This window comes from Xiphophorus hellerii, chromosome 4 (genome assembly GCF_003331165.1).
Source record: "Xiphophorus hellerii strain 12219 chromosome 4, Xiphophorus_hellerii-4.1, whole genome shotgun sequence".
NCBI lineage: Eukaryota > Metazoa > Chordata > Actinopteri > Cyprinodontiformes > Poeciliidae > Xiphophorus > Xiphophorus hellerii.
The window spans coordinates 29,615,546-29,630,952 of record NC_045675.1 but is presented as its reverse complement, the minus strand read 5'-3'; the positions used below and the strand labels follow the sequence as shown (position 1 = coordinate 29,630,952).

At 39.0% G+C, this 15,407-nt stretch overlaps 1 protein-coding gene across 3 annotated transcripts in view; it reads left to right on the top strand.

The window, feature by feature from the left end:
• Positions 1–15,407, top strand: part of cep89 (centrosomal protein 89) — a 42,903-nt gene that overhangs the window by 282 nt on the left and 27,214 nt on the right. Inside the window, exons 2-17 of one of the 3 annotated variants that reach the window (XM_032561087.1) lie at positions 722–828; positions 1,701–1,847; positions 2,057–2,249; positions 2,401–2,452; positions 3,210–3,302; positions 3,888–4,106; positions 4,751–4,896; positions 6,012–6,062; positions 6,218–6,301; positions 6,610–6,704; positions 7,444–7,559; positions 7,725–7,905; positions 8,439–8,606; positions 10,385–10,526; positions 12,094–12,183; positions 13,179–13,774. In XM_032561087.1, the coding sequence (XP_032416978.1) occupies positions 722–828; positions 1,701–1,847; positions 2,057–2,249; positions 2,401–2,452; positions 3,210–3,302; positions 3,888–4,106; positions 4,751–4,896; positions 6,012–6,062; positions 6,218–6,301; positions 6,610–6,704; positions 7,444–7,559; positions 7,725–7,905; positions 8,439–8,606; positions 10,385–10,526; positions 12,094–12,183; positions 13,179–13,235 (1,941 nt within the window). In that variant the 3' untranslated portion in view covers positions 13,236–13,774. Of the gene's footprint in view, positions 1–721; positions 829–1,700; positions 1,848–2,056; positions 2,250–2,400; positions 2,453–3,209; positions 3,303–3,887; positions 4,107–4,750; positions 4,897–6,011; positions 6,063–6,217; positions 6,302–6,609; positions 6,705–7,443; positions 7,560–7,724; positions 7,906–8,438; positions 8,607–10,384; positions 10,527–12,093; positions 12,184–13,178; positions 13,775–15,407 lie in introns of those variants that run through there. The other 2 variants (XM_032561086.1, XM_032561085.1) reach the window with 2 other exon arrangements.

Sequence of the window (15,407 nt, the reverse complement as noted above, 5' to 3'; positions counted from 1 at the left end):
GTTTTAAAAAAAAAAATTATTAACACTTTCCAATGTTTAACTCGGTTAATATGCCATGTTGTGTTAGCTTTAGCATAGTATAATTAGGGTTACTTAGCGTATCTTATTGTGTCGAGCTGACATTTAATAATGTCCATCCAATATTAAAACATTCTTGGTTTAATATTGACTGTCGGAATTATGGCGCACTTAACAGCTAAAGCAAGTCGCGTGAGTATTTACAGCGCCACGCAAAATTATTCATCTGTCTGAAATTGGTTTTGCTGTTCAAACACTAATTGCGGTGTATGTTATGGGGTTTTAAATAACAGCAGCACAAATTAAGCAGTAAGTGTAAGGTTTTGAAAATTTTTTTTTTTGACAAATACAAATCTAAACGTTTGGCTTGCTTTTGTATTCAACCCCCACAGTCAGTACTTTGTGCAACCACCTTTCTCTGTAGGAATGTCTGCCTGGCTGACAAAACTTCACAGTGATGCGCTAATTTGTGTTGGTTTATCCCTGAAAACGTCACTGAAAGCGTTAACCTAACAAATACAAAGCACTGTTGCCATTGGTGTTTTTCATCTACATTCCTCATACAACAGCTTCCTCTAACCCCCATCCAGTTTCATTGTTGCAATAAAATAACAACATTATCCGAGTCTTGAGCCTCTGTACAAAAACAGAGTTACAGGCTGACCCTGTAACCTCTCCCCTGTTGATGTGTTGTGTTGTGTAGAAGCACATAGCTCATGGTTTGATCCCTGCCGCCTCCATCGCTCCTAAAGCCGCCGTGCCTCGTACTCCTCCCCCACAAAGCCCAGACCCCTCACCTGAGAGACATAGGTACCTCACACACTGGCTTTGTCACCTTCAACCTCCCAACATCTTTTCACATTTTACACTATTTTCCCAGAAGCCTTTTTTTTTCCTTCTCTCTTTTCTTCTTTTACATTTGTACGGCCATTACTGAAATGTTGTGGACTGACTGCTATTGTCATCAATACTCAACTTTAAGGGAGATTCCACAATTGTTGGCCCTCTGGTAAAGTTGTGCAAAAAGCCACAAGAAAAAAGAAAAATTAAGCTGAAGTAAAATAAAATGATTTATTCAGCAAAAGAAAAGTTCAGTTAAAAAAGATTATCTTATTTAAATGAATTTATTGTTTCATTTATTGTCTACTCTTGTCTTAATTACAACTGCTACAATAGAGATGTGCCTTATGTTAAATAATAAAAACAAACAAACAAGTAAACAGGGTTAGTGGATTCCTGCTTTGGGTTGTAAAAATAAGGCACAGGGGGAAACCCTGCAACCTAGTTGTAGTTTTTTAATGACTTTCATGGCCAATTGGATGAAATTTCACGTTTCATGCATTTCGCTGAAACAGCGAGTGTCACCAAATATTTTACTGGCTTTGAGAACCTGAATGTATGGTACTTCAGTAATCAGCTTGCAGATGAAAACCCCATTAGAACATTGCAGGATGAGCAGAAGAGAATGGAGGATATATAGCTTTTAAAACATCTTTACCAAGAGTGTGGTTGTAAGAATATGGGGTGCCTGTAACTTATTTATTGGGCTGAACCGAGGCACTAACTTATCTTTTACAGCAAGTCATAAAATGATATTTTCTGACTTCAGTGAGCCAAATTTCACAAGCAGTATTTATTGTTTGTGCCTTTTTGCTACGCAACGTTTGTGTTCACATCCACAGGTCGGCGTTGGCTGCAGCTATCCTGTCTTCCTCTTTGACGGGACAGACGTGGGTCATCCCGCCCGCTCGGCCAAGGTCTTTCTCTGAGACAGATCGTTCAGAAACCTTCCTTTCTGAGCCAAACGGCAGCAGTGTGCTTTACTCAAGGTGAATTCTTCTCTACAGTCGCACGCTGTCCAGTCTTCAGAAAAGTATCCCTTTGTGGCTATAAAACTTAGTGAGCCACAAGGCGTTCCTTCCTAGACTTGCATCAAAGTCCAAATTGTGCCTTTTCCACCTAGAATTAAAGTGAATTCATAAAAAGCGAGACCAGTTTTCAGTCATTTTCAGTCTTCGAATCACCTTACCTTCAACAGAGACAGATGGTCGGAGGATTCGGCAAGCCGGCCACACCTGTCTTCCCCTGACCACTCCGAGGGAGAGCTGGAAGACGACAAAGACAGAGCTGGTAACCAGGGTGATGCGGACGAGCATGTGTATCAAACTCTGGACAGACGAGAGGATCTTAGAGTGTCAGAAACAGTTCATAACCTGCCTCTAGAGCCAGAGGTAAGGAAGCACACATTTGCTGTGTTATACAACATCAGAATATGTTTTTGGTAGAGCTATAGAGTCTGTATGCTCTGATATGTTCATACAGAAAAAGATTTGTCTCTCTCGCTGTCTGACTGACTTCCTGTTTCACTTGTCTCTCTTCCAGGCCGTTCTGTCTCTGGCCACTCACATGTCGGGTAGAAGAGTGCCATCTCCAGGTACCGACTTTACTCTACAAATGGATGGATTATAGTAGCCTACATAGACTCAGTAGAACTGCTTCAGAATAAATTGATTGTAGCACAGAAGTGATGGAAACGTTTATCACCAGCATGAGAAAGCACGAAGAAGAACGACTGGAGTTGCACCAGTCAGGAATCTTCTGGCAGACCCTGTTGATATCTGAGCTTTGGATATATATATATTTTTTTACCCCTCCAGGGGGTCTTTTTGTGGGCTCTAGTGTCCCTTATATGATAGTGGGCTGACAGGAAACGGGGAAAGACATGCGGCAAATGTCGTCGGGTCCGGGAGTCGAACCTGCGACGGCCGTGTCGAGGACTCAAGGCCCCAAATACGGGTCGCGCTAACCGCTACGCCACCACGGCACGCCCAGCTTTGGATATTTTAAAGCAAACATCCTTGACCTTTATGTGAGTTTCATTAAAAGCACAGCAAAATGTAACAAAACGCACGCTGTAGGTGACAGAAAATAGTGGGAGTTCATAGTTTTGAGGCAAAACTCATTTAAAATGTTCCTAATACTTACTTGACTAATTTTAAATTACTAAATGGGTGTCATTAGAACTAAATTATATTCGCTATTACTTGAGCTGTGTCCAGGCATTAGATGATGAGGACCTACAATATTCTACTGTGCACGTTGTTAAAGTGATCCATACATGATCTCAAATGCAACACTCTCACATACGGGTACTTTTCCTACCGTTACACTCATTTCTTTATAACTTCCAGACCTCACCGAAGAATCAAGTGGCCAGTCTCCAGAAGCCAGAAGGAGAGAAACTCTCAGAAAGAGCTCTGAAAACCCCAAGGAAGACGTGCGATGTATGTGTTTCCTATCACCTTCTGTGTCTCTTATTTTTATTTATTTATCTTCATTTACCCACCAAACAATCATTGAATTTCCAAACAGAGATCTCTCGTTGTTTTCTTGTTCCTCTGTTGTTCTGCCTTAAACTGAGCTTTCAGTAGGTAATAGATGTTTCACACTCATTTGTCTAAATGAGTAGGAAGAACTGTCTGTTTCACATCAAGTAAGATAAACTGTTGTTAGCTACAACTAAATGTATTTTGCCAGTATTTAAAATTGTTCTGATGTTTTTTGTTGAGCTGTCACATACAATCCAAAACTACAGAAAAAATAGAACAGTAAAATTTGTGACAAAATGTGGAAAGACTTTTGCAAGGCACTACAGTTGTTTTTGGCCAACAACCATGTGTTACGTTCTTAATCCACTAGAGGGCAATCTACCACAAAGTCAGGCAAACCGAAACTTTTCTTGTTTTGTACTCTGCTTTCTTATGCATTTCTTAGTTCATTCAGCAGAAAGATAACTGGTAAATTACTATATAAAAAGAAAGGTTCTGCATTTATTTTAGAGATTTAGAACTGTCCTTATTGCATTTCAGCTCTGCCACCCATCCCAACCACTAACAGGCCTGGTGGTGCTAAAATGCCAAAACAGAACGTCCACTCGTCTCCAGAAACCAGCCGAGGATACAGTGAGCTGCGGAAACAGAGGAAGACCAAGACGATACACGAAGACAAGCAGCTGGAAAAGAGGCTGGATCGCCTGGAGCGGGAGATCAGTCAGAGCCACGCTTCCTCAAACCTCAGATCCGCTGCAGGTAAAACGAAGGAAATGTCAAAGGAAAATAAGTCTGAAAGTTTAGTGAAGTAAATGATTGCAGCATTTAGTAATAAAAAAACAACAACAACAAGAACTCTAAAGTTAAAAAATATAAATGTTCAATACACAGAAGTTCTAGTTCTAGGTTTAGAACCCCAAAACAGAAAAATCACCTGGAAAATATAATCAGTATTGAGGAAATGTCTTCCAAGAATCCTTCCACTTGTTTTGCTGTAATTTATAAATGAATCAATGAGACCTTATGATGGATTATTAGAGACATAGTAGATTAAAAAAGTAATTTTCTGGTAAAAAAGAAAAACAACAGGTCAAGTTGACCTTGTCAACTTGAAAAGTAGAACATTTTCATAGAATTTCAAAGTTTTTTCTAAAAAATGTTTTTCTTTTTTAAAGAAATTTCTCAGATTTGGGTTTTTCTCACAAAGTTTCAACTTAAGGAAACTTTGTTTCCTTAATCTAAAATTAATTTTTAGATTAATTTCTGAGATTAATCTAAAATTTCCTGAGTTTTTGTTGGTGGAAATCTGCTCCTCTGTTCTTTCCCTAGCTACTTTGGCCCCAATATGCCGTCGTATCATTCTGAGAACCGATAATATTGAATACCTTGCTATGCTGTGCTAGCAGGCAGCCAGGCAGAGCTACAGAGCCTGAGACAACACGCGCAGGAGCTGGTGGACGAAAACGACGCCCTGAAACTGACCGTCCACCGTCTGAACGTGGAGCTGAGCCGCTACCAAGCTCGCTTCAGACCGCTGTCCAAACAAGAGGTATGAGAAACTCAACCAACGTGAGCAATGTGCTGAGAACAAGAGCTAATCAAACTAAGGAGTACAATCAAAATCACCCAGCTGTAGCTCTAATGAAACATGCTCTCTGTAAAATAACCATGCCTGTGATACGACACGTTTCACTTCAGTACGTTTCTGGAAATATTGGTTTTGTAATCTCATATGATTTAATCATATCTTGTGTTTATTTCACCATTTCGTTGTGCCGCCTTTCTAATTAAGCTTTTCTGATAGACATCCAGTGTCTTCCTTTTGATCCGCAGCCCTGCTGAGTGATAGGAGGTTTTCTTGTCCCTTCTTCCAAGTGATTTCCTTCAGTAAACTGTCTGCGGCTCTTCGTTCCTTTCTCTCCGCGCCGCCGTGTCGTTTAACCGGCGGATGAAAGCAGACCTGTGCTTTTAATCATGACCAGCGCATGTTGGGTTTTTTTTTTTTTTTTTTTTTTTTTTTACATCAGGAGTTTTCTTGTGCTCATCTCTGACTGTTTGCTTCCTCTGTACCAGCATGTCTTTGTGAGTGACTCATTAGTGACAGTGGAAAAGATGTTCAATACATATTTTTGTACATCTTCAGTACATTACAAAAGAATAAATAAATAAAGAAAGAAATAGGATAAGGACAGAGGGAGAACTTTATGACAAAAGCATAAAGCACAATTTTAATCAAAACAGAGCTTTGCAGTTAAATAATATGTGGAATAGAATATATAATGTATTGTTTGGCTGGGAAGCCTGTCGTGTTAGACCAGTGAAACGCAGTACTGTATTCCTTGTCTTTCTGAACATGTTCTTTAAGTGTTTAAACTGAAAGAAACAGAAAGCAAAACATTGCTTTTGCAGCGTATTACCAGTTGCAGTTAGCAAATCCCACCGACTTATTTTGTTTTTATTGCATAAACATCTTCTTTGATATGGACCATGAATTCTTTTAGTGAGCTCAACGTGAACCTTTCTAGTTAAAAAGGTTCCATCTAAGACTATTTCACCATTTTGTTGTTGCAGAGTTTTGTATATCCAATCATAAATTTTAGTGACAGCTGTAAGGAAAAATAATAACTAACTTTTTTGTTTTGTCTTTGGCTGAATTTCATCTAGAGCTCCAAAATCAAAGGCATACCGAGCACAGGTTCTCCCCCTCCATGGCTGGTTAGTAAAGAAAAAACCTCTTTGTGATTCTGCTAGGTTTAAGTTTTTGTTCCTGTTATTGAGGCAAGGAGGACATTAAGCGTTTTTTTAAAAATATGTGACATAAGTAAACGGGATATTTAGCATATTTATTTTCACCATCCATATCTTTTTAGGTTGACATGAAGTATCTATGCCCTTTGCTGCTGGCCTATGAAGACAACATGAATGAGAAGGAAGCTCTTCTACAAACCGCTGAGGTAAAACTGTTTTTATTACAGATCATATGCATTTCTGTGTTTCTTTTCCTTCCCACAATTACAAGTAGCTCTCTAAAGGTGTAAAAAGCTTCACATTTTCCAATAACAAATACAATAAAACACATGAAAGTTTAGGAAAAACGAATACATTGGCCTGGTCTCTACTGGGAGGAGCAGTGACTGAGAAAAATGTAGAAAATAAGGGCTCTCTCTTTTTGTTTGGTTTCTGTTTTATTTTCCCAGTGTACACGATTTTCTAGGTTTGTTCACACGAACAAAAGTTTCTTCTGTGTGTTTGCCTGCTGCAGGGGGAGGTGACCAACTTGCGAGCTAAGGTAGACGATGTGATGAAAGAAAACGAGAGGCTCCGTAATGAGATGGATGTGGTCAACCTGAAGGACTGGTAAGAAGTGTTGGATCATCAGAACCAGAACTTATCCTGGTGATAAACAAAAACAAAAAATGAAGTGCCTTTTTTTCTTCCTTTCTGACCTTTTGCTCTTTGTTAGTCAGAATAACAAAGAGAGAAATTGCAAAACCTCCACAATCACCTTTATAGTTATCCTTCATTATATGTTTGCATAAATTAGCATTTAGACAGTTTTTCCAAACAGTTTTATCAACATGACATCACCGAACAGTAATTTGGCTTCATATTTGTCATGTTGATCTTCAGAACAATGAGGCCAATTTGAAAGCTAAAGAGCAGATATCAAATTGACTATTAAATCAAGTGCTGTTTAAAGTAAAAAGTTTACATATAAACCTCTTTACTACTAGATGCATTAGAAAAGATGTTGAGATTATTTACTCTAAGTTGATGGTGCATTACTTTGCAAAAATACTAATTTATTTCCATTGATCTAATCTTTACGATTGTATATGTATTTATTATTATTATTATTATTATTATTATTATTATTATTATTATTATTATTATTATTGGAGCTGTCATTTTCCTTCTACTTGACAATTATTCACTACTTTGTGTTGGTCTATCAAAACTGCATTGACGTTTGTGGAGGTAAAATGAAATGTGCAAAATAACGTTGCAAGGCACTGGAAATATTTATTTTCAGTTTTACCTCCAAAGAACTGAGGAATAATAAAAAAAAAAAAAACTCCCTCCAATCTCTCTCCAGCCAGATGATTCAGCAGCAGGCGCTTCTGGTTTTGCAGGAGAACCAGGCTCTGATTGGTCAGCTGGAGGCTCAGCATGAAAAAACCAAGGCCAACCACGGCAAACACCAATCTGAAGGTGCTGCGAAAAAGGGCTAACGTAAATTGAAACACATTTCTTAATAGCCAAAAAAAAACAGCAATGTGAAAGTTGTAAAATAAAATCCCAAACTGAACAATCTTTGGGTTTTTCGCCTACTTCTTTTCCTTTACACTCTTCTCCTCCTTCTGCCTCTCTGTGTAGTCTCGAAAATGTCTAAGCAGCTTATGATGTTGGAGGAAGAGAAGGAGCGTCTGCAGGAGGACCTGGAAGGAAGCAGACGGGGCTTACAGAAACGCACGAAGGAGGCCGAGCTGCTGCAGGCTCGCCTCAAGGATGTCGTCACATGGGATGAGCACTGCAGCATTGCAGGCAAACTCAGAAGGTGCTTCTACAGTCTCTGCTGTGATTCATATTTAAATGATTAATCAGCAGTAAAACAACTCTGTTCCGTTCGTCTGACTGAGAATTGTGCAATTGTGGATTCCACCTTATTACTTTTTTCATAAATGTACAGTTTAGTTTATTTCAATATTTCGAAACAAGTGATTTGATGCAGAACAATAAGATCAGATTCAAGAAGTCCAACAAGGGAAGCACCTAAAACATTGCATTTTTAATTGCCACGGAGACCAGCTAGGGGATGAATTATTTAACATGAGAGTAATTGAAACCAGCAGAGTTCTGCAAATTAATAAGAAAAAATTAGCACTCTCAAAGAAAATGAAAAAATTACCAAAGCTTTGAGCCTTTCAAGGTTTTGTTTTTGCAGACTGCAGCACTTTATATAGCCAGAATCCCCCCCCCCACCCCAAAAAGATATCAACCAGAATATTATGAAAAATCTGGAAACATTTTCCTTGAAATTTGTTAAACAGAGTGAATCCTTGAATGCTTAAATGTGCTCCTGACTTTCAGACAGCTGGAGGAACAGGAGAGGAGAAATAAGAGCGAGAAGGAGCAGTTGCTTCTAAAAATGTCCAGCCTGCAGGAGGAGAACAAGAGTCTGGCTCTGGACAAAGTCAGCCTGACTGCTGATGTGAGGACGGTGAAGACTGAGCTGGAGCGCTGCAAACAAGCAAACAGGTACCAAATGGGCTGCTTCTACTGGATCCGCTGACTCCTGAATTATAAGAAGAATGCATTTCTGAATCCGTTAATGCACAACAAAACAAAAACACAGACTTGGTACATCTTTGTGGAAAGTCTGGAAGTTATGGAATTGCATTTAAATTTGGAAAATGAGTGGAGCAAAACTATTTTCCATCCGTCCTTTTCATGCAGATTCTGTATTTTACAGATATCTGGAGGTGCAATCTGCTAAAGGTTGTTCAGTAATATTGAACATATTAGAATATCGTCACCTTCCTAAAATAATGGCCCCAAGTAATTTTTTTTTGCCAAAAGTGGTTTTGGCTAAAAATGATTATCTCTTTTCTTCCAAAAGTTGTTTTAGGCAGAAAAAAAAAAAAAATCACTTTTGGCAAAAAATGACTGAGGCCATCATTTTAGGAAGGTGACAACATGTGTTGCTATGAGGCACTTTTGTCATATTAAAAGTAACTTGAAAATAGCAGACTTTAAGCAAGTATATTATACAGACTTTTTTATAAAGCCCACATTTCTGTATTAAAGGAGCAGTATTATGTTTTCCAGGTACATAGGGCCATTTTATAGCATAATAAAGTATCTATGTCACTTCAGTTGCTATAAAAATGCTTTGTATGTCAAGCAAATATGACTTAGAAGATATTTTACTTCTTGGTTTAACACCTTGAAATTGGGACTGTCTCTTTAAAAATTCCTGCTCTTTCTGAAGCTTTTCCTTCAGGAAATCATAACAACGTCGCTCCTCCTCTATTAGCCCTTTAACAATGTTTTTACCAGTGTTTCACTGAAAGTAGCTCATCTGATGAGCTCAGCAACTGCGCTTTCCCACCAGGTGTTTGCTAATTATTGATGGCTAGTTTGAAGGAGCTGAGTGGGAGAGGTGAGAAGGAGGGCTCTGCGAAGGGGAAGCTCAGAAAGTTGGAAACTGCAGTTCAGGGGAGGAGCTTTGTCCTTGAAGGCGGAGCTATGTCCACCCAGCTGAATGGTTGCCATGGGAGATTAAAGGATTTCTCAAACTTGCATGAGTGTCGAGGCGACACTCCACGTATGATTTTAATGAGGGAATAACATGATGCAAAGTTGACTTTACATAGTATTGCCCCTTTGAAAAGCTTAAGTGCAAAATCATTATAATTAGCACAAAGGAGTGGCTCGAAAACATCTGTCTGTGTGTAATCTATTTAACGTTTCACTTAGTGAATTGAGTGGTCCAGTAAATTATTTAGTTTCCTTCTGGCTGATCACTGATAAAGGCTGGCCCAGGTGACTTACTTCTGTTCTGCACGTCATAGAATTCATATGCAGATTCTATTGCATATGTCTTGGTAAATCCAGATGATGATTTTCTTAACATAGTTTTTAAATTTTAATCATGGACTCAAGCTGTTCTAAAATCTCCTCTGCTCTGGGAGCGTGCTCGGTTTCCCAGCAGGCTTGCTCTGAGATTAATGTGGAGTTTTTCATTCCGAGGCGTGAAGACTGTCAGAAAGGGTGTTGGATTAGCCGAGGATTGTCTCACATCCTTGTACAGATGGAAGCATCTGAAGATATCCAGTTAATTCTTTGTCTCTCTTCTGTTCGCACCGCTTCTCTCTCTCTCGCTGTCTCTCTGTCTGCCCAACTCTTTTTCCCTTAACCCTGCTACAGTTTCCCATTGTTTTATCTCCTCTCTCCATTTTACAATGTAGCTTTCGTCTCCTGTTTAAAATTCTCTCGCTTGTTAACTCACACAATCGTTCCTGTCAATCAATTAGGAAGGCAGAGGGGAGAATGAGTACGCTGAGGAGACAAAAGGAAGAGCATTTGCTGAAGGAGGAGAAGACTCGTCATTACCTGGAGGCTGTCGTTTCTGTCGCAGAGCACATTTCCAGGGAAAGAGACCATCTATTGCACACGGTACTGCTGATGTTACCGCTGTTCCGATATGGACTGTTTCACAAGTCACACGCACACACTAACTGTGCAAAACTTTGTCAAATACAATTTCGCAATTAAAATCACACATGAATAAATTAGTTCAGTAAAAAAAGGCCACAACATGATCCTGCAACTACTTTCTGTTGTCGTCTTCTTTGTGGTTAGCGCCATAGGCAACGTCCAGTTGTTGATTATGTGGCTCTGTGTGATGCGAAAAAGGTGTTTCCATTGCAGTTTTGCAAAATAAACCAATAAAACCTCAATGTTTTTACTAAGCAAAGTTATTTTCTAAATGTCAAACTGTGGAATTGTGTGGTCAGCGCAGCTATTGACCAACACATAATTTCCCTTGTAGAAGAATGTCAACACTATTTTGAGTTAATCCGGTTTAGCTTGCGAGAAAGCTCGCAGTTGATTTGAAATACTCGCCAACATTCATCAGGTCGGACCCTGGAATAGTTTATTTTGTGATCTGGCGGTGATTATCAGGTGTCCAGGTGAACAAAATATGAAAGACTGGGCAGGAGCACGCAGCACAGAGTGACAGACAGACGTGAGCCGTGTTCTGGCAGGCGATTTAGCACATGTCAGATGAAGCTGGGCCTCATATGTATTAAGAAACTAATGGATACAAAACCTAGCAGCTGTGCAGCATCTGGGTGATGGCAGCCAATTTATATAGGCTTAAAAAAAATCAGAAAACACATTGTCTGAACCTGTTGTTTATCCCACAGGCAGTTTTGACCCTACTGTGTGAAAAATATATACATTGTTCATGCCAACAGTGGGATGCATGGAGACAAATGCAAATAGAGAAGGTGACAGATAATCTATCTTATAACCTTCTTATTTCAATTCACTTAAGTTTAATTATCTATTTTAGGTAGTTGCTAATGGAAAATCTGTCCATAGCTGTATTTAATCTGCTAAGATTAAACATGAACACATTCCACTAATGTTATTATGCCATCTAATGTGATAATCAACGGAACTGCGCTCTGTTTAATTATAAAAATTTCACAAGCAATTTACATTGACATATGTCAAATCAGGGGTGTCCAAAGTGCGGCTCAGGGGCCATTTGCGGCCGTTTGATTGATTCTGTGATGGTGTATTTAGTTTATTTCAAAAGACAGTGTATTTTTCCCCTTTAAATTATGGACATATGGAGATTACCCTACAGGAGTTGATTTGTGCCCATTGACTGTAGGATATATTATATAATATATATAATATATATATTTATAGAATGATTCACTTTACCAATAGTTATTTAACTATATTTAGTAAAAAACTGTTTTCACTTTGATATTAAGATTTTATTTTCCATAAAGCCAAATGCTATTGACCATGATTTCTTCTCTAAAGCCAATAAAATGGGGGATCACATTTTACCAGAATTTGACAGTCATATGCTCTGACCATTGAAAACCTTTTTTTCTGTTTCCAATTCTCCCCCTTTCCTCCATGTCTCTCACCTAACTCTGTGTCCTTCCCTTCCTTTCGTAGCTCAGTAACCCTCCATCTTCCCTCTCTGCCCTCTTAGGCATCTGGACTCCAGCAGGAAAAGCAGGGATTTGTCAGCAGGATTCTGAATGGCACGGTCCGCTTTGGCAAGCTTCAAGAGGAACTCAAAGTAAGCCCGTTTCCTTTTCTGTTTCTTTCGTTTCTCCCTTTCTTTGGTGAAAGTCTGAAGTGTGATTTTAATCACACTTCAAGGGGGCCGTGGTTGGCTTTTAGGATTGGAGATGTAAGATTTAAGACAGATCTAAATGCAAACAAGAAAATAAAGTTCCCAGAGGCTGCACTGATACGTGCCCGACAGCTGAATTTGGGTGCCTAGCGTTCATATTTGTGGAGCTTCGTATTTGGTCCAGCGGGTGTCTTAAGTTATCAAAATTACGACCATTTTCTTGTTGATTCTGCTCAATAGAATCCTCATGTGTAGTTAATATTGATCAGCCCACTCTACCTCGATCAATGTCATTTACTGTTAACTTCTACTATTCTGAAAATCTACATTGGTGCACACCGATTTCCTTCAGCTCTTTGTCTCGCAAGAGTGAACACTGGCAGCATTTTCATTGAAAGAAGCAAAACCAGCATCAGTAAAATAGTTTCTGAGAAACTGCACTACTGAGGGTGATGTTTGTGAACAAAAAGCTGCAAGCGGCTGCTACACTGCAAAAATACAAAATCTTACCAAGAACGTCTGGTCTAGTTTCTAGTGTGAGTATCTCACGTGAACACTTGAAATAAGAGAAAACTAATTTGCAAGTAGCAATTTTTTTTTTTAGCAAGAAATAGGAGCTTGTTTTAAGTAAATAATTCCTTAATCTTGATGAAAAAGTGCTATTTCCACTGACAGATTATTTCACTTATAATATTTTTAAAATGTCATGTTACAAGTGAATTAATCTTCCAGTGGAAATAGTACATTTAAAAAAAATCAATATTCAGTAATTGTTGATGTAAAGCAAGCTCCTATATCCCACAAAGTGACTTGAAACTGCTGTTAGTGTAGTAACTGGCACTATGTTGAAGGGAATTATGGAACTTGTCACGCAGGTGTTTCTTGTTACGCAACATTTTTACTCACCAGCTGTTAATTCGCCATTTTTTAATCTGCAGAAGAAGAATCTGAAGAGTGACGATGCACATCAGCAGTTACAGTTAACTGCTGAGTAATGCAGCTCCAGCACATCCCAGCGCACTGGTGTCGCGTGATCAAAAGAACATGACTTGATTGGATAAAAGCCACTCGATCAGATCTAGCGGTGATTGCCCAGGTGACTTTTTTTTGCTGCCGAATTTAAAGTAAAAAACAAATGCGCAGCATAAAAAGCCAGCGTTATGTATTCAGTGTCTAAAAAAAGCGGATTCTACTGAGACTTTTTACTCATGAGCGAAGCAAAGCTGCAGTCTGAGAATCACGGCGGCGTCTGGATTTGGCTCCCTCGTCTGAACTGATGAGTGAACAGATGGTGGCAGCAGCTGGATGAATTCAGAAGTGTTCAGGGACATTCTCTCAGGTCAAATCAGCTCCTCTCATCGCAGTGAGCAGACATCCTGCAACAAATGCTTTCTGTTCAAGCAAAGCTCTTATCTGCAACTGTTCTGAGCTCTGAGGGCGTTTTGGTTGCTGAACACAGATGATTTAAAGTATGTTAAATTTCCAGCACTTGTTTTTCGGTCTGCTGAATGTTCCTACACATACATGAAGTTATATCTAGAGGAGGTACGGCATCCCATTAATAGCATAACATTTAAATTAAAAGGGATTGGCATCTTTTTTCCGCTGATGTTTTAATCTCAAGTACACATACTGTAGCAAAATACATAGACCTTTATTCTATTGTGTGCATATTTTGTCCCATTTATTGGTTCCCTTGGTCCAGACGCTTAAAAAAAAAATATGACAAGCTAATCTGGTAAGAAGAATTTTGTAAATAGTAACACAGATTGAGAGAACTTCTGATCTGCAGCTACATATCAGGCAGAATATAAAAGCACTTGATATAGAGGGCTGTTCCTGTTAGCCTCGATATGCTAGGAGCCATATTTATCCTGTCACCACATCCACTGATGGATGGTGAAGGAAGTAAAATCTTCAAAGCAGTGCAGTGGTTGTTAGGGAGGGACGCCAGCAAAAAGCCTTTTCTGTCTCACCATAATAAATTTCATTTATTTATTTTTTATTTAACCTTTATTTTACCAGGATAAAATCCTACTTATTCAAGAGAGTCCTGGCCAAGAGGCAGCAACAAATACATCAGCTTTACAAAAGTAACCATGCATAGTTTGCTAAACTCTACTACAATCTTCACTGGAATTAATTACTGTTGTCCACCAGACACCAAAGACCAAACTCTCTCCTCAGCCACCTTGTCCAGAAACAAATGATGATATATCAGACATTACAGCCATGAACATTTCTCAGAAAAATCAGATGGAGTATTAACATAGTCCAGCCACTGACCCCGGCGTAACCCCATATATTTAAATGAGGTAACTCTAAAGAAGAAGAAATGCTAGTTTCTGCATTTTTCCTTTAACCTCTAGTTACCTCCTTCTTTCCTCATGTTTCATCTCAGCTTGTGGAACTTCACAGAGTTCCCTCTCTGGTTATTTGACTTCACTGAGACTTTTCATGGGGATGACATTTTAAAGTTTTCAGAAAGGAAATAGAACGTCATAAATTGATGCTTCGTCGGTGGTGCAAGCCTCCCTTCTGTGAAGTGCCGAACCTCCTTATGCTCGGTATGGAATTAATCGAAACGTGAAATTTAATGTTTCAGTTTTTGGCCTCCACTTTTTTCTCTCACACTGAAATTCTGATAAAACTCAAATATTCTTTGCCTGGAATCAGCCTATTAGCCTCACACCAGCTCATGAATTGTAAGTTATTTAGTCCCATAAAGAGAAAGCAGGTTGTGACTAAATTATTCACGCGCAATTAATATTCATGTTGGTCCATCTCCTAGAAACACCTGAAAATCTTGCATATTTTATGGAGTCACAAGTTTGAATGACCCATGCAATTCCTGACCCAGATTTAAATGGATTTTTTTAGAAAATAATTTAACTTCTATGTTTTTAATTTAGTTAGCTCTGCCTTCTCCTAGTACTCCCAGTACAGACTGCAGAAATACACCACTCAGACGTAGCGCTGTCAATCACCCTTATGCTCACACTCTCCCCCTTGTTCACCACAACATATCTTGACACGAATGCTAACGTTAGTTGGCATGACCACCAATGATGGTGGATAAACAGTTTTCCTGGAATGGTAAATTGTTTCTCTACCATTAGCACATTTAGCATCATTGATCGACAGCGCTAGCAGCACAGGGAGGAGGT